Here is a 19,710-nt window from a genome sequence, read left to right on the forward strand (position 1 = left end):
TTGGGAGGCCGAGACGGGCGGATCACGAGGTCAGGAGATCGAGACCATCCTGGCTAACACGGTGAAACCCCGTCTCTACTAAAAACACAAAAACTAGCCGGGCGAGGTGGCGGGCGCCTGTAGTCCCAGCTACTCCGGAGGCTGAGGCAGGAGAATGGCGTAAACCCGGGAGGTGGAGCTTGCAGTGAGCTGAGATCTGGCCACTGCACTCCAGTCCGGGCGACAGAACGAGACTCCGCCTCAAAAAAAAAAAAAAAATACAAAAAATTAGCTGGGCGTGGTGGTGGTCGCCTGTAGTCCCAGCTATGCAGGAGGCTGAGGTGGGAGAATGGCGTGAACCCAGGAGGCAGAGCTTGCAGTGAGCAGAGATTGCGCCACTGCACTCCAGCCTGGGCAACAGAACAAGACTCCGTCTCAAAAAAAAAAAAAAAAAAAGAATAAAAGGACAAGGGGCTTCTAAGTGGTCAGTGTTGGCCCATGCCCCTCCAGACTTCTCTTCCCAGCAGGGCAGTAGTGCATGGCACCCTGGAGTAGGAGGCCTGCAGGGGCAGAGGGGGGAGGCTGAACATGCTGGGGGCACCACTGTATGAGAAACCATTTGTGGCCAAAAATCTACATGGGCCTCAGATGACCTGAATGAATTCGTCTCTGTAGAGTGAGAGTCCTGGGCAGGAGGAAAGGTTTCCATAGCCCAGGACCACATACTTGGAAATTTGGTCTCTGAAAATTAAGATCTGAGAGAGGATGGTCTTTGCGGCATTCAAAGGGGGTCCAGAGGGACCCTCCACCTCCAGCCCCCTAGCTGTGGCAAACATGAACCCTGAGTAGATTCCCACCCATTCAAACAACTGGAAAACCCAGGCTGGGGCCCATGAGTCAAGTCAGCTCAGGGCAAGAGGACAGATGGACAGCATAGGTCATCTGTCTCAATATTTGCAAGTTACAAATTAAACTAACTGTTAAAGTAAAAATCACTATCAGATATTTGCTTTCAGTCTCCTCCTCTTTTGAATGTCAATATGTAGTTGATATGAGCAATGCAAGGAGGCATATTATTGGTGCCAGACGATTAATACAACATTTGAAGAGTAGTTGTACCCTACTGCCTGATAGCACTACAGTAAGATTTAGCAAGGGCAGGAAACAGTTTCCCTCTGAGGACCCAGGCAAGGGCTCAGATATGCTTTATGACTTACATAAAACTTAGGAAAACCCAGGCTTACTCCAACACAAATGAAAAAGGAGGTCATAACTAACATCACACCACAGATGGTGCGTAAGTAGTCAACTTCTCAAAGTTATTCTGAAATTATTCAAATCTTTAAAGCTTACAAGTTTAAGAAAAATGCCAGCTTAAATCCCATCTACTCTGGCTGAGCGCAGTGGCTCACACCTGTAATCCCAGCATTTTGGGAGGCCAACGCAGGCGGATCACCTGAGGTCAGGAGTTCAAGACCAGCCTGGTCAACATGGTGAAACTCTGTCTCTACTAAAAACACAAAAATTAGCTGAGTGTGGCTGCCAGCGCCTGTAATCCCAGCTACTCAGGAAGCTGAGACATGAGAATCGCTTGAACCCAAGCGGCAGAGGTTGCAATGAGTCAAGACTGCACCCCTGCACTCCAGCCAGGGCAACAAGAGCAAGACTCCATCTTAAATAAATAAATAAATAGGGCTGGGCGCGGTGGCTCAAGCCTGTAATCCCAGCACTTTGGGAGGCCGAGACGGGTGGATCACGAGGTCAGGAGATCGAGACCATCCTGGCTAACACGGTGAAACCCCGTCTCTACTAAAAAAAACTACAAAAAACTAGCCGGGCGAGGTGGCGGCGCCTGTAGTCCCAGCTACCTGGGAGGCTGAGGCAGGAGAATGGCGTAAACCCGGGAGGCGGAGCTTGCAGTGAGCTGAGATCCGGCCACAGCACTCCTGCTTGGGTGACAGAGCGAGACTCCGTCTCAAAAAAAAAAAAATAAAAATAAATAAATAAATAAATATAAATCCCATCTACTCCAAGACTTCTCTGAAATGATGTCTATGAACTCAACATTAACATATACACTTCAAAGGCAATAGTTTATTTGATTTGCACCTTCTCCTTGGTTTCAATATCACCACCATAGGATACACAGCATAGTACAGTTACTAAAACAAGCATCTAAATAAGGGGGTGGGGGAGGGAAGAGAAGAGTGCAGAGCAGAGGAAAAAGTTATCACTTTTTCAGAAGAAATTCCCATTCCTAACTCCTAAATCTTGAGATTTCTATACCAAAGAAATACCATCGTGAAAGAAAAAAGAAAAAAAAAAAAGAAGACAACTCTAGATCCCTCTCCCTTTATTGACTTGAAATACTAGCTGAGATTCAACATTACCCCCAAAGATATTCATAAGAGGAGCACTGGCTCAAGTGAGTGATATCTCAGTTCCCATCCTGGCTCCACCTCCTGTAGGTTACTTAACTATTTCGTTCTTTAAGTTTCCTCATCTACAAGTAACAGAGCCTTTCCCACAAGGATGCCATCATGACGAAATAAAATACTTTCAATTACTTGGCCATGTACCGGGTGCAACCACCCAGTATTATTTGCACCGTTATTACACTGGAAACAAAAAGCTAACATAGAAGGAATAAATTTCCATGGCTTTTTAATGCATAGGAAAAATGCACCTAGTTGGCAATTAGCTACAATTGCCATAAACCATCACCTAAGTTTAGTACTTTACTCTTTTCCCTGTTATGTCTAGACTTACTTTTAATATTTCATATTGTTGTTTATAATAAAAAGAAAACTGAACACCAAAAACTCAGTTAAATTATTAAATATCCATACAATGAAATACTGTGCAACCATAAGTGTTGCAGAGCTATATTTACTAACATGGAAAAGTGCTTGCTTCATTATTAAAGGAAAAAAGTTATAAAACAAAACACAGTATCATCTCAATTTTGCTTTAAAAAGTCATTGGTAAGATTCTTGTCTTTTGTTTCTTGGCTTACGTAAAGTCTCCACCACAAACATGTATTAACTTGTACAATAAAATGGAGAGAAACAAAAAGAAAATAATGGAAATGCTTAAAGAGCCAAAAATTCCAAGTAAAACAAAATCACAGTAACATTCTTTTTTTTTGAGATGGAGTCTTGCTCTGTCGCCCAGGCTGGAGTGCAGTGGCAGAATCTCAGCTTACTGCCAAGCTCCACCTCCTGGCTTCACACCGTTCTCCTGCCTCGGCCTCCCGAGTAGCTGGAACTACAGGTGCCCGCCACCATGCCCGGCTAATTTTTTGTATTTTTCGTACAGACAGGGTTTCACCATGTTAGCCAGGATGGTCTCGATCTCCTGATCTCCTGATCTGCCCAAAAGTGCTTGGATTATAGGTATGAGCCACCACACCCAGCCCATAGTAACATTCTTAAATTTAATATACAGAGCAAAACAATGATTCCTATCCCACCTGACCCCTACAAAATCCAAAAAGCTTCAGTCTTCAACAATGTAAAGCAGGAAAAGACTGTCAAATTTAAGCAGTTCTTAGAGAAGCAAGCTCAGGGCTAAAGGAAAAAAAAATACACACACAAAAAAAAAACATAAAAAAGGAAGCAGTTCTACACAAACAGCACAACAGCCTATTTGATAAATCACCTTTCTCCAAAGAATACAAAGCATTAAAGCTATAATTAACTGATTAATCCTCATAACGACCTGGGCAGTAGAATTAGGGCTGAGATTGTAATTTCTAATTTACCAGTGGGGATAAAGTCAGACTGTACATTCAGAATAAAAATTCAAGCCCCAAATATCCCAATTTTTAGTTCATTCAGTTAGTAAACTATAATCTGACAAATACAGATGGAGCTGCTACACCTGCTGTCACTCACACAAATTGAGATTCTGCAGTAAGCTTGTACAGATAAAAGAAAAGGCTACCTATTCAAGGTCATTTAGCCATAAAAGGTTGGGCTAGATAATCAATAGTTTCTCTCACTTTCAAGGAAGTATTTTAGGGTCTGGAAGATGTTAAATGCACTCAGTAAGCAAACGCATTTCAGAAAAACTTCCCAGATGGAGACTCACAATGTACTGCATCATACTGAATACGCAAATGTTTACCTTTACCAAACTTATTTAACTAGCACCTTTTCCCATTACATCTATTAATATCATGCAAAACATCATTGTGAGAAATACAAGTTGGGATAAAGTTCAAATATGTGACCTCTAGGATCCCTTCCTATGTTAATTCTATTATTCTAAATTGCACTATCGGTCCAAGGACAAACTTCTACCTAACACAAGTGGCACTTGTGAACCAAAAACATTCTTCTAGGATAGAGTTTCTCAACCTCAGCACTACTGACATCTCACGACGAGTAATCTATTACGGGGGCTATCCCGGCAGTAGCATGTTTAGCAACATCTCTGGTTTCCACCGGCTAGATGCTAGTAGTACCCTCCTGAAAATTATGACAATTAAAAATGTCTCCAGACATGTCAAATACGGGAGTTGGGGGGTTCAACATCACACCTCCCAATAGAGAACCATATCCTAAAGATAAAGGTTATACACACACATCTATATACTCTTTCAAAAGCAAAACGTATCCAGCTGCTTCAAATACTGTAAGTCAGAACTAACTCCACACCCACAAATGAAAACCTCATTTATTCCCGGGAAATTCCCAGGACAAGACTCCAGATACACAAGAATAACCTGGAAGCGCCCACCTTGCAAAAATATTAAGCTGCAGAGAACAAAAGGGAAGGGACAGGTCATCTGGGTGGCCAACAAGACAAGTGTTACAACCGCACTTGCACTGAAAACAAAAGCAAAAATCAGACGGAGAAGAAAAGTGTGCCCATAATGTGGCTTCTACTAACCTGCTCCTTCACCATTACCTCATTACTCTACACAAAGGAAGGAAAGAAACAGGAGGAAGGATGATTAGGGAAGTGTCCATGAAGTTGCCGCAATTTTAGCTGAGACTTGAAAATTAGCTAAAACATCATTATGTAAAAGGCTAGGACAAGAGAATGGTAATGTGGCATTCTAGGGAAAGGAAATGGCATAAGAAAAGGCAAGGCTGTGTGGGAAAAGGCAACATTCTGAAGGTTAAAAGAACAATTTGGGCCAGGCACAGTGGCTCATGCCTGTAATCCCAGGACTTTGGGAGGCCGAGGCAGGTAGATCACCTGAGATCAGGAGACCAGCCTGGCCAACATGGCGAAACCCTGTCTCTACTAAAATTACCAAAAATTAGCCGAGTGTGGTGGTGGGTGCCTGTACTCCCAGCTATTTGGAAGGCTGAGGCAGGAGAATTGCTTGAACCCAGGAGGCGGAGGTTGCAGTGAGCCGAGATCGCGCCACTGCACTCCAGCCTGGGTAACAAGAGTGAGACTCAATCTGAAAAAATAAAAATTAAAAAATTAACAATTTGCTTAAAATATAAAGCATATTTTAATAGAGGAAGCAGTAGAAAGAAGGTGGAAAGGCAGTTTGAAGCCAGATCCTTAATGGACAGCCTTAAATAGCCTTAATTCAGACTTAAAGACAGTGGAGGGGCCAGGTGCAGTGGCTCACACCTGCAATCCCAGCACTTTGGAAGGTCGAGGCAGGTGGATCCCCTGAGGTCAGGAGGTCGAAACCAGATTGGCTAACATGGTGAAATCCTGTCCCTACTAAAAATACAAAAAAATTAACTGGGTGTGGTGCTGGGCACCTGTAATCCCAGCTGCTTGGGAGGCTGTGGTAGGAGAATCGCTTGAACCCAGGAGGCGGAGGGTGCAGTAAGCCAAGATCGTGCCATGGCACTCCAGCCTGGGTGACAAAAGTGAGACTCCATCTCAAAAAAATAAACAAACAATAAAAATAAAAATAAAATAAATTAGCCGGGCATGGTGGCAGGTGCCTGTAGTCCCAGCTACTAGTGAGGCTGAGGCACGAGAACCACCTGGACCCGGGGCGGGGCGGGGAGTGGGGGGAGGCTGCAATGAGCTGAAATTGAACCTCTGCATTTCAGCCAGGGTGACAGAGAGGCTCTGTCTCAAAAACAAACAAACAAACAAACAAAAAAGGACAGCTGAGGCCAGGTGCAGTGGCTCAGGCATGTAATCCCAGCACTCTGGGAGGCCAAGTCAAGAAGATTGCTTGAGGCCAGGAGTTTGAGACGAGCCTGGTCAACATAGCAAGATCGAGTCTCTGAAAAATAAAAATTACATATATACACACACATATACATATATATGTGTGTGTGTGTATATATATAAAATAATGACAGCAGAATATCATTAAATATTTTTTAAATGGGAGTGAAACATCAGACTGTGCTTTAGAGAGACCAGTTGGGTAGGATGGATTGAAAGTAAGTAAAAAGGCATCTACAGACGGTAAAGACCAATAAAGAAGCTACCACAATAATCCAGATAAGATGCAATGAGGACTTCAACCAGAATATAATAGTCAAAGTCTCTACCAAAGCTTAAATCCAGAAATGTGAAGGGGCCAAAGTCTAACAAAAAGGCCAAATACATGACAAACAAAAATGTGATGGCTTATAAAGAATGGAAAGAAACCTCTCTTTTCCTTCATAACTTCATCTCCTTTGTGATGAAATCCTTCGTTTTTCACTTTTTTTTTGTTTGTTTTTTTTGAGACGGAGTCTCGCTCTGTCGCCCAGGCTGGAGTGCAGTGGCCAGATCTCAGCTCACTGCAAGCTCCGCCTCCTGGGTTCATGCCATTCTCCTGCCTCAGCCTCCCGAGTAGCTGGGACTACAGACGCCCGCCACCTCGCCTGGCTAGTTTTTTGTATTTTTTTAGTAGAGACGGGGTTTCACCGTGTTAGCCAGGATGGTCTCGATCTCCTGACCTCGTGATCCACCCGTCTCGGCCTCCCAAAGTGTTGGGATAACAGGCTTGAGCCACCGCGCCCGACCCCGTTTTTCACTTCTTTGTTTCTCACAAAGCTTTTCAGGTTTGGTATATCATCCTCGTATTTCTAACACTATCAATCCAGTCCAGGTCCTCATCAGCTCCTGTCTAGATTATCACAACAGCTTCCTGACTAGTGCCTCAGTGCCCCAAACTTTCCTTCACCTTTTTATCATCTCACTTTCCTACTCTGAATGAGTTCCTCACACTTTTTTTTTTTTTTGAGATGAAGTCTCTCTCTTGTCCCCCAGGCTGGAGTGCCATGGCATGACCTCAGCTCACTGCAACCTCCGCCTCCCAGGTTCAAGCGATTCTCCCACCACAGTCTCCTGAGCAGCTGGGATTACAGATGCCTGCTACCACATTCAGCTAACTTTTTTGTATTTTTAGTAGAGACGGAGTTTCACCACCTTGGCCAGGCTGGTTTCCAACTCCTGACCTCAGGTGATCCACCTGCCTCAGCCTCCCAAAGTGCTCGGATTACAGGCATGAGCCACCACACCCAGCCCCTCACACCTTTTTAATGAGTTCACATTCTTCAAGATGAAACTTATAATAACGTCAGAGCAAGTATATCAATTGATACAGACCCAGAACTCCCCACAGATTCCTAACTCCATATCTTTGCCTATGTTGCTACCTCTACCTGGAAGCTCCTTCTTCTATTTTTTTTTTTGTCCCCAAACTTACTAATTTTTCAATACATAGCATCTCCACAAAAACTTCTTAGACTCTTTCAATTCATATCACTTTCTTCCTGCTTGAATTGTATAATGCACTTAAAGTCACTGTCATTCAGTTCAAATTATCTGAATTTTCCCTAATTGTTAACTAATTCTATTTCCAAGACAAAGTTCCTTTACAGCACCCTTCTTTAGCATGTTAACTTTATCTAGAGCTTGGTACACAGTAAGCATTGCAAGCCCTAAATGACTGGACTAGAGAAGTCAAAAAGGCCTCATGGCGGTTTCCCTCAAGTATAAGATTTTACTAAGAAGAGAAAGAGGAGGAAACACGAATCAAAAAATTGACACAATCAAAATAATGGAAAAGACGTGAGGCATGATCCACAGAACAACCTGCATGAATCGGGTGGTATATGTACAGCTTCTGAAGAGAAAGAGAGGAAAAGAACAGCTACACATTGATCTGTGATGAAGTACTACAAGCTACATTATGGAATGTACTGCAAAGTATTTATTTTACACATAAACAAAAGTAGATTTGTTGTGGAATACAATGGGGAAGGAGAGACAAAAATTTTACTATAAAACAAAGAGATAATGTGTGTCACCCCACAAGACCATCATCAATCTCCTTGGCCAATAGGACTTCTTAACTGAAAAAGCTTTATATTACTAGTCATTCCTGAGTGCAGGATAGGTTATTACAAATGTTGTTCACTAACATTAATTAGCCTTTTACTATGTCAACTACTATGCTAATACCTTACATATACTCTCTTATTTAATCTTCACAATAACAATGTAAGGTAAGTATTACTGTCCTCATTTTATAGATGCTCAAAGAAGTTAAGTAATTTGCCCATGATCACACAACTACGAAGCTGCAGGGGCAGGATCCATAATGCTAAAGCCGACGCTTTTAACTACTACACTAGATAGTTTAAGGCTTAAACTGAAAGGGTCTCAACTGCCTGACAGTAAATTCTGAATTTTAGTCTTTAGAGGAAAGTCAAAGAACACCAACTACCTACTGAGTATCTCCAATAAATATTAAAATGCCTAGAGTATTCAAAGCACCACAGTAAGTACATACAAGGATGACAAGCAGCAGTAAAGACAGACACTACTGTGTGATTTGGGGGCGAGGGGACAATCCTCATACAGGCTGAGAAGTAGGCGGAGTCAGAAAAGGCTTTTCGGAAAAAAGAACATCTAGGCTGACACCTAAAGAATGAGCAGGAGTTGGGTGCAGTGGCAGGCGCCTGTATTCCCAGTTACTCAGGAGGCGGGAGGATGGCTTCAGCTAAGGAGTTCAAGGCCAGCCTAGGCAACATAGCCCCCATCAAAAAAGCCACCCAAACAAAAACACTTTTTTTTTTTTTTTTAAGTAAATGATGGCCAAGCATGGTGGCTCACACTTGGGAGGCCAAGGCAGGAGGATTGCCTGAGCCCAGGAGGAGTAGTCTGAGACCAGCCTAGACAACACACTGAGACCCAGTCTCTAACAAAATAATAATCAGCTGGGCATAGTGGGAGGGTCACTTGAGCCTGGCGGGTGGAGGTTGCAGTGAGCTGTGATCACGCCACTGCACTCCAGCCTGGGTTACAGAGCGAGATTCTGTCTCAAAAGAAGGAAAAGAGGAGAGGGGAGAGAAGAGAGGGGAGAGGGGAGAGGGGAGGGGGAGAGAGAGAAGAGAGGGGAGAGGAGAGGAGGGGAGAGAAGAAAAGGACAGAAAGGAGGAGGGAGGGAGGGAAGGAGTATAGGAACGGAGGGAGTAGGGCCGGGAAAAGTGGCTCACGCCTGTAATTCCAGCACTTTGGGAGGCCAAGGCAGGCAGATTACTTGAGGCCAGGAGTTCAAGAACAGCCAGGCCAACACAGCGAAACTCCATCTCTACTATAATAAAAATAGAAACAGTTAGCCGGGTGTGGTAGTGCATGCCTGTAATCCCAGCTATTCAGAAGGCTGAGGTATGAGAATCACTTGAATCCGGGAGGCAGAGGCTGCAGTGAGCTGAGATCACACCACTGCACTCCAGCTTGGGTGATAGAATGAGACTGTCTCCACTAAAAATACAAAAATTGGCTGGACGTGGTGGCGCACACCTGTAATCCCAGCTACCCCAGAGGCTGAGGCAGGAGAATCACTGGAACCTGGGAGGCAGAGGCTGCCGTGAGCCGAGACCGTGCCACTGCACTCCAGCCTGGATGATAGAGCGAGACTCCGTCTCAATAATAATAATAATGATAAAATAAAATAAAATGCCCATAGGACATCCAAGTAGAGATGTTCAGGAAGCAACTGTGTATACGGGATTGGAGATCAGAAAACTAGTCAGAGCTGGAAAAAAACACTTTTACAAATCATCAGCATATGGACGGCAAGTGAGGCACAAGTTTATCTAAGGCATTCCTCAGAAACTGCACAGGGTGAGGGGAGAAACGGTCAAGGGAAGGCAAATATGAATGTTTTTAGGAGCAAAAGAGGAAAAACATCTGCAAAGAAAACCAAGAGTATGGGCCAGGCTTGGTGACTCACGCACTTTGGGAGGCCAAGGCAGGTAGATCACCTGAGGTCAGGCGTTCGAGACCAGCCTGGCCAACATGGTGAAGCTCGTCTCTACTAAAACTACAAAAATTAGCCAGATGTGGTAGCAGGTACCTGTAATCCCAGCTACTGGGGAAACTGAGGCAGGAGACTAGCTTGAACCCAGGAGATGGAGGTTGCGGTGAGCTGAGATCGCGCCACTGCACTCCAGTCTGGGCAAAAAAAGCAAGACTCCATCTCAAAAATATATATATATAGTTTCAAAGATAAAACAAAAATCTTGTTAAAGATAAATACATGAGAAGCTAAAGAAATAATCTACTTCTTTAAGTCATGCTATCAATTTGCATCAAAATTTTCATTTTCTATGTGTAGGTGTCGAGAGTCTAGTACCCATGTTAAATGACATACACCTGTTCTGGACTGAATTGGGTTCCCCAAAAGATATATGTAGTACAGCCGGGCGCGGTGGCTCAAGCCTGTAATCCCAGCACTTTGGGAGGCCGAGACGGGCGGATCACGAGGTCAGGAGATCGAGACCATCCTGGCTAACACGGTGAAACCCCGTCTCTACTAAAAATACAAAAAACTAGCCGGGCGAGGTGGCGGGCGCCTGTAGTCCCAGCTACTCAGGAGGCTGAGGCAGGAGAATGGCGTAAACCCGGGAGGCGGAGCTTGCAGTGAGCTGAGATCTGGCCACAGCACTCCAGCCTGGGCGACAGAGCAAGACTCCGTCTCAAAAAAAAAAAAAAAAAAAAAAGATATATGTAGTACTCCAAGGGGCTGGGCACAGTGGCGCATGCCTATAATCCCAGCACTTTGGGAGGTCAAGGCCATAGGATCGCTTGAGCTCAGGAGTTCGAGATCAGCTTGGGCAACATGGCAAGGCCCCGTCTCTACCAAAAATATTAAAAAATAGCCAGGTGGCTGGGCGCGGTGGCTCAAGCCTGTAATCCCAGCACTTTGGGAGGCCGAGATGGGCGGATCGCGAGGTCAGGAGATCGAAACCAGCCTGGCTAACACGGTCAAACCCCGTCTCTACGAAAAAAATACAAAAAAAAAACTAGCCGGGCGAGGTAGCGGGCGCCTGTAGTCCCAGCTACTCGGGAGGCTGAGGCAGGAGAATGGCGTGAACCCGGGAGGCGGAGCTTGCGGTGAGCTGAGATCCGGCCACTGCACTCCAGCCTGGGCCACAGCGTGAGACTCCGTCTCAAAAAAAAAAAAAAAAAAAAAAAAAAAAATTACATTAACTAATAGTGATTAAGGTGTGTCAGCATTAAGTGTAGCCCTCTTCTGAAAGTATATCAAACTCTCATTTATTATTTAAAAGTAAGAAAATAAGTAGATGTAATTCTTGGCTCACTGCAACCCAACCTCTGCCTCCCGGGTTCAAGCGATTCTACTGCTTCAGCCTCCCGAGTAACTGGGATTATAGGCATAAGCCACCGCACCTGGCCTTTGTTTTGTTTTTTGAGACAGGGTCTTATTCTGTTGCCCGGGCTGGAGTGTAATGATGTAATCAGAGCTCACCACAACCTTGACTTCCCCAGGCTCAAGCGATCCTCCCACAACAGCCTCCCAAGCAGCTGGGATCAAAGAGTATCACCATTCCAGCTCATTATTTTTTTTAAGAGATGGGGTCTTGCTATGTTGACCATGCTGGTCTTGAGGTCCTAATCTCAATTGATCGGCCCACCTTGGTCTCCCACAGTGATGAGAATACAGGCGTCAGTCACTGTGTCTGCCAGGTCTCCAGTTTTTTTTAACTTCTATTTTTAAATAATTTTAGACTCACTCTTCTGCAAATAATAACATCTGACATAACCATAGTATATCATCATATCCAGGAAACTGAAATTAGTACAATACTATCAACTAAAGACCTTATATGGATTTCATCAGTTTTTACATAAAACCGTGTGTTTGTGTGCATAGTTCTGAATGGATCTGTGTAATCAACCACCACAATCAGGATATAGGACTGTTGTACCACCACAACGAAATTCTTTTGTGCCATGATTTAATAGTAACATCCTTCCTAAAGGCCTAACTCTTAATAACTACTGATCTGTTGTCCACTACTATAATTTTGCCATTTCAAGATTATTCCTGTCATTTTTAACTTGAGAAAAAATTATTTTTAATTGAAAAAGAATATTATATAATACTTACCAAAGGACTAATTAACTTCACAAAAATTATAGATGTCCCTCTAACTTAAAACATTCTTAAATTTGAAACAGTCTCTTTATTAACTTTTTAGGAACGGAGTCATCAATGAACAGAAATTTCAGCAGGGGAAGCATTAAGTAAATGTGACATACAGAAATCTTCAAATTACCTTGGTTGTGGAGCTGTCACTAGTAAAGAGTCGTGAACTTCTTCGAGGCAGTGCTTTTGGGGGAGATGCAATAGTGGGGCTCAATACCTGAGGTGTTGTACTAAAACAAAATTATAAAGGAAGACATTAATATTTTACTTGATTTATGACCATTAACCGTTGTTTCAATTCAGGTATATTTTAAAAATACACATTAATTATGTAAGTACTCTAAAGTTGATGATTTTGATCAGTTCTTTTCGTGGTTTCTCTATGAAAACACAGTATTTAAAAATGAGGAACTCAGACTGGCTTTCCTGCTTCTCAGCTTGCAGATGGCCTCTTGTGGGACTTCAGCTTATGATCATAAGTCAGTACTCCTTAATAAACTTTCCTTCATATAAAAAATAAATAAAAATAAAATGACTCGTTACTACAAAATAGTAAAGATTATAGCACAGATCTTCACTCTCTCTGAAATTGTTAATTTGAACTAAAAATAATCCTCATAAAATTCTGGATCAATAAATGATAAGCCCATCTATAAATCAATTATTTTTACCCTTCATTTGCAACTACAACAAATTAGAGAAAAAAGAAAAGACAGTTGGGCAAACAGTCTTAAATGTGGGGTATCTGTCAACAAATACCACTAGAACAAATGATATTTGAGAAGTCATCTCCCTGTAAATTCAAACAACTACATCAAAGGTTTATTCTGTTTAGAGCAACAGGAGCCTCTGTACATTTTCACTTTAAAGGCAAACCCTGAGATACGAGAATTTCAATCTTAGGAGCAAGCAAACCTAAAATCTGAAACAATCGAGAATTGACAGTGGGTAAACTTACGGACTAAACTATCTAAACTTTATAATTTATGGAAATCCTACTAGCTACCTGAGTCTGGGTCAAAGAATTTCAGAAAATAAAAAGAGATATATATTTTCATCTTTTATGATATGTACATATATAATATGTATACATACCTCTATATATGCATGTGTGTCTATGTCTCTCACACACACACACACGAATCCTTTTAATCTGCATCTGATAAACTAGGAGTTTGATAACGAAAGGCTTCCAAAGTTCAAAATCAGACTTCACTTTATGTGGAGCAAATGACACACAACCTTTTTTTGGATGATTTAGCTAAAAGTACTATGCCATTCTAACAATCTCTAAAAGAACTTCTAAATAGAAAGAACAGACTTCTGCCAGTCATGACAGAGTAATATGGAATACATTTATTCTCCCATTTCAGATAACTACAAACTGAACCAAATATATGGAACAATGGTTTTCAGACACTGGACAATTGGCAAAACGTTTCTGAGGACAGCTCTAGGGCCACCGTGCAGGAAAAAAGAATGCAAATAGAGCTCAGTGGTCCCACTGTGTTGAAAAGAAAATGTTGAGGATTTGAGAAAAGTCAAAGTAGCCAGAATTTGAAGGCAGAGCACCAGAGAGAAGAACGAGCTACAAAGAGGGGACCTACAAAGATCTGCAGAGGGCTCCCCTGGACTCTTCAGTGGAAAACTGCTCAGTGTAGGTGTTTGAGTGTTAAATAATAAAGAATCTGTCTGGTCCACGCCCCAGGCTCCTGCGATCTACTAAGTTCTTGGAATTCCTCAAGTGACAGGGATCTCTTTGTTATTCATTGTGAGCTCCTGGGACCCTGCCTGAATTTATGCTAATGAAGTAACTCCTAGGTAGTTTCTGGACGGGGGCTGGCCATGCTGTAAAGGTCAGTCATGTGGCCGGGCGTGGTGGCTCAGGCATGTAATCCCAGCATTTTGGCAGGCCGAGGCAGGCAGATCACGAGGTCAAGAGATCGAGATCATCCTGGCCAACATGGGGAAACCCCGTCTCTACCAAAAATCCAAAAATTAGCTGGGCATGATGGCGGGTGCCTGTAGTCCCAGTCACTCAGGAGGCTGAGGCAGGAGAATCACTTGAACCCGGGAGGTGGAGGTTGCAGTGAGCCAAGATCGTGCCTCTGCATTCCAGCCTGGGCGACAAGAGTGAAACTCTGTCTCAAAAAAGAAAAAGTCAACCGTGTGATTAGAGGGCTGGGGCTTTGAGCCAGCAACACCAGCCTGACCTCGTCCAGGAAGGAAATTGAGTTCAATCATGTGGCCAATGATTCCATCAATCATGCCTACATAATTTCAAAATCCTAATAAAAATTTTGAACACCAAAACTTGGCTAAAATTCTTGGTTTGTAAACATACTGATGCACTGGGAGGGCGAGTCCACAAAGAAGACATGAAGGCTCTGTATCAAGACCCTCCCATATCTAATCCTATGGATCTCCTAATTGTGTCACCTATAATAAAACTGTAATCCTAAGTATAGCACTTTCCTGGACTCTGTGAGGTGCTCTAGCAAATTACTGAATGTAAGAGGGTAGTAGGAATTCTTAAATTTGTAACCAGCTGGTCAGAAATGTGGGCGGCCTGGGGAACCCAGAACCTGCAACTGGGCAGTTCAGACAGTTCTTGTTGGGGTCAGTGATCTTAACCTGTGGTGTTTGTGCTAAGTCTGGGTAGTTAGCATCAGAATTACATTATAGTACTATAGTGAAGAAACTACCCAAAGCTGGGGAAAGTATTACTGAAAAGGAGTAGACAGAATAATTACTAGATCTCACTCCAAGCTGGGAATAGCTCATACTTTCAATAGGCAGAGTGAAGAAACTCATACTAAACAGGTTTCTGAGGAGAGTACCCAAAGGGCACTTCCTCAATGGTTGGACAAGGTTAGTCCAGACTAAGGCTACTTTTGTCTGGATAAAGTTCAAAAGGTAAGACCTGAAGGGATCAAGCTGTTTCCAAGCAACTTTACTGCATCTCAGAGCAAAACTTTAAAATACCTAAAGGAATACAAAAATATCCAGTAATCAACAATGTAAAATTTATAGCCAGGCACGGTGGCTCACACCTGTAATCCCAACAACTCGGGTGGCTGAGGTGGGAGGAATGCTTGAGGCCAGGAGTTTGAGAACAGCCTGAGCAACACAGCAAAATCCCATCTCTGCAAAACTAAAAAAAAAATTAGCCACATGTGGCACGTGCCTATAGTTCCAGCTACCCGGAAAGCTGAAGTGGGAGGACCTCTTGGGCCCAGGAGTTTGAGGCTGCAATGAGCTATGATCACACCACTGTACTCTAGCCTGGGTGTCAGAGTAAAAGACCCTGTCTCAAAGAAAAAAAGTAAAATTTATAATAACTGACATCCAATTAAAAAATACTAGGCATACAAAGTAGCAGGAAAATAAAATCTACAATGAAGAGGAAAAGTAATATAAGAAACACTTAGAAATAACAAAGTAACAGACTTAGTAGACAAAAACAGTAAAAAAATACAAATATATCCTATACGTTCAAAAACATAGAAGAGGCTAGATGAAGTGGCTCATGCCTGTCAGCCCAGCACTTTGGGAGGCCAAGCCAGGACTGCTTCAGGCCAGGAGGTCAAGATCAGCCTGAACAGCATAGCAAGACCTTGTCTCACAGACAGCTTATCCTTGTCTCTACAATAAAAATAAAAATAAAAATAATTAGCTACATGTGGTGGCATGTGCCTGTAGTCCCAGCTACTCAGGAGGCTAACGCAAGAGAATCACTTGGGCCAAGGAGTTTGAGGCTACAGTGAGCCATAGTAGTGTCACTGCACTCCAGCCTGGGTGACAGTGAGACCCTGTCTCAAAAAAAAAAAAAAAGAAAAAAGAAAAAAAGGCTGGGCGCGGTGGCTCACACCTGTAATCCCAGCACTTTAGGAGGCCAAGGTGGGTGTATCACGATGTCAGGAGTTTGAGATCAGCCTGACCAACATGGTGAAACCTCGTCTCTACTAAAAATACAAAAATTAGCAGGGCGTGGTGGCACATGCCTGTAATCCCAGCTACTCAGGAGGCTGAGGCAGGAGAATCGCTTGAACCCAGCAGGCAGAGGGTGCAGTGAGCCAGACTATGCCATTGCACTCCAGCCTGGGCAACAGAGCAGTCTGAGACACTTTTCTCTGTCTCAAAGAAAAAAGAAAACTAAATCAATCTAGAGATGAAAGAAGAATGTCTGAAACAAAAACAAAAACAAAAAAACTCAACAACATTGGATGTGGTTAATAACAGGTCTGACACTGCTGAAGAAAGATTAATTAGAAGACATAGCAATAAACACTATCCAAAATGAAACACGGAGATGAGAAAGACTGGAAACAAAAATGAAGACAGTATTAGTGAGCTGTGGGGACAACTTCAAGGAATCTAATATACAAGTACTTGCAGTCCCAGAGGGAGAGATAAGACATGGACATAATATTTGAAGAAATAATGCCCCCAATTTAGCCAACTGTTATGAAAACTATAAATCCACAGATCTAAGAAGCTCAATTAATCCAAAGGCCGAGAAACAAGAAAACTACACTAGAGCACATCATAATCGAATTGCTTAAAATCAGCGATTAAAAACAAAACCTTGAAACAGAGAAAAGACATATTACTACATATAGAGGAACAAAAATGAGATTGACAGCAGATTTCTTGTCAGAAACAATATAAGCCAAAAAACCAGTAAAGTAACATTCCTAAAAAAATTGTCAATTAGAAATTCTTGGCCAGGTGTGGCAGCTGATGCCTGTAACTTCAGCACTTTGGGAGGCCGAGATGGGCAGATCACCTGAGATCAGGAATTCAAGACTAGCCTGGCCAACATGGTGAAAGCTGATCTCTACTAAAAATACAAAAATTAGCTGAGCATGATAGCGCATGCCTGTAATCCCAGCTATTCGGGAGGCCATGGCAGGAGAATCGCTTGAACTCGGTGAGCAGAGGTTGCAGTGAGCCAAGATTGCGCCACAGAACTCCAGCCGAGGCAACAAGCAAGACTCTGTTTCAAAAAAAAAAAAGTAATTCTTATCTGGTAAAAATATTGTTCAAAAACAAAGATGAAATCAGAACTTTTTTTCTTATCCACAAAAGCTGAAGAAATTCATTACCGGCTGACTCGTACTATAAGAAATGGTAAAAAGGCCAGGTGCGGTGGCTCATGACTGTAAATTCTAGCACTTGGGGAGGCCCAGGCGGGAGGATCATGAGGTCAAGAGATCGGGACCATCCTGGCCAACATGGTGAAACCTCGTCTCTACTAAAAATACAAAAATTAGCTGGGCATGGTGGTGTGCACCTGTAGTCCCAGCTACTCGGGAGGCTGAGGCAGGAGAATCGCTTTAACCCGGGAGGCAGAAGTTGCAGTGAGCCGAGATTGCGCCACTGCACTCCAGCCTGGCGACAGAGTGAGACTCCATCTCAAAAAAACAAAAACAAAAAAAGAAATGTTAAAAAGAAGTCCTTCAACATGAAGGAAAATGGTTTCAGATTGAAATCTGGATCTATAGAAGTAACGGGCACCAGAAATATTAGTTATGTTTGTAAATATAAAATAGACTTCTTTTTCTCATTTAAAAAAATTTCGGCCAGGCATAGTGGCTCACACCTGTAATCCCAGCACTTTGGGAGGCCGAGGCAGGTGGATCACTTGAGGTCAGGAGTTCGAGGCCAGCCTGGCCAATATGGTGAAACCTTGTCTCTACTAAAAATACAAAAATTAGCCGGGCATGGTGGCGCATGCCTGTAATCCCAGCTACATGGGAGGCTGAGGCAGTAGAGTTGCTTGAACTGGGGAGGTGGAGGTTACAGTGAGTCAAGATTGCACCATTGTGCTACAGCCGGGGTGACAGAGCGAAACTCCGTCTAAAAAACAAAAACAAAACAAAAAAACCTCTATAAAAGATAACTGACTGTTTAAGGCAGAAACCACAACCACAATAAGGCACTGGGGGTTTATAACATACACAGAAATTAAATATATTACGACTATCCCTCTCATAAAGACTAAGAGAGGAGCATGAAAGAATACTATTGTAAGATTCTATACTATACATGAAATGGTCTATTATTTGAAGGCAAACCCTGATAAGTTAAAATGTATACTACAAACTCCAAACAACCTCTAAAATGGCAAAAAAAAGAGCAATTGCTAATAAGGCAATATTGAATTGTAACTCCCCAAAAGATACATTGAAGCCCTAAGCCCCAGTACATGTCAATGTGATTTTATTTGGAAATCTGGTTTTTGCAGATGTCATTGAGTTAAGCTGTGGATATCTGGGTTGACTCTAATCCAATATAACTGTTGTCTTTACAAGAAGAGAGATATTTAGATAGAGAAACACACATGGAAGATGACTATGTGAAGACAGAGGTAGATACTGAGTTATACTGTCACATGCTAAAGAACACCTGGGGTTATCAGAAGCTGGACGAGGCAAGGAAAAATCCTCCTCTAGAGATTTTGGAAGGGGTACAACTCTGCCAACACCTTGACTTTGGACTTATGGCTTTACAACCGTAAGATAGTAAGTATCTGTTGTTTTAAGATACTAAGTTGTGGTACTTTATTATGGCAGCCCTAGAAAACTAATGTAGGCAATTAAGGAGATAAAATGGAATCAACAATACAAAGAATACAAAATTATTAAGAGTGGATGTTGGTCAGGTGTGGTGGCTCATGCCTGTAATCCCAGCACTTTGGGAGGCTGAGGCGGGGGGATCACCTGAGGTTGGGAGTTCAAGACCAGCCTGACCAACACGGAGAAACCCTGTTTACTAATTTTACTAATTTTACTAATTACTAAAAATACAAAATTAGCTAGGTGTGGTGACACATGCTTGCAATCCCAGCTACTCAGGAGGCTGAGGCAGGAGAATCACTTGAACCCGGGAGGCAGAGGTAGTGGTTGGCCGAGATCACACCATTGCACTCCAGCCTAGGCAACAAGAGTGAAACTCCGTCTCCGAAAATAAATAAACAAAGAGATGATGTTTATTAGTGTTAGTCTATTTGTTTGACTCTACGTGAAATGTACAAATCAGAAATTATTTTTACATATAATGTTGTTTTGCAGGAGGCTTCAAATTCCTGCTCACAACAGAGTCTCAGGCAATCACTGCAAGCTGGCACTCAAGGGAATTAGACTTACCATTCTGGGAGCATTACAGGAGCATAGAGGTCTTTTAGATAGTCAAGGAGGCATATGCAAACCTGTGTCTGTTTTAAAATTTAGGTACATGTTCACAATTTTAGAAAAGAGAGGCCGGGCGTAGTGGCTCAAGCCTGTAATCCCAGCACTTTGGGAGGCCGAGATGGGCGGATCACGAGGTCAGAAGATCGA

The 19,710-nt window shown here is 42.8% G+C and overlaps 1 protein-coding gene across 9 annotated transcripts in view; it reads right to left on the reverse strand.

Annotated features, from left to right (window-relative positions):
* LYZL6 (lysozyme like 6) overlaps window positions 1-19,710 on the reverse strand; it is a 50,291-nt gene that overhangs the window by 10,951 nt on the left and 19,630 nt on the right. For 7 of the 9 annotated variants that reach the window (XR_002726087.3, XR_002726086.3, XM_023190800.3 and 4 more), the window contains exon 9: window positions 12,498-12,597. Coding sequence is in view for 5 of the 9 variants with exons in the window: in XM_023190800.3 (XP_023046568.1) it covers window positions 12,498-12,597 (100 nt within the window). In the remaining 4 variants the exon portion in view is untranslated. Of the gene's footprint in view, window positions 1-12,497; window positions 12,598-19,710 lie in introns of those variants that run through there. The other 2 variants (XM_023190812.2, XM_023190813.2) reach the window with 2 other exon arrangements.

This window comes from Piliocolobus tephrosceles, chromosome 16, assembly GCF_002776525.5.
Source record: "Piliocolobus tephrosceles isolate RC106 chromosome 16, ASM277652v3, whole genome shotgun sequence".
Taxonomy (NCBI): domain Eukaryota; kingdom Metazoa; phylum Chordata; class Mammalia; order Primates; family Cercopithecidae; genus Piliocolobus; species Piliocolobus tephrosceles.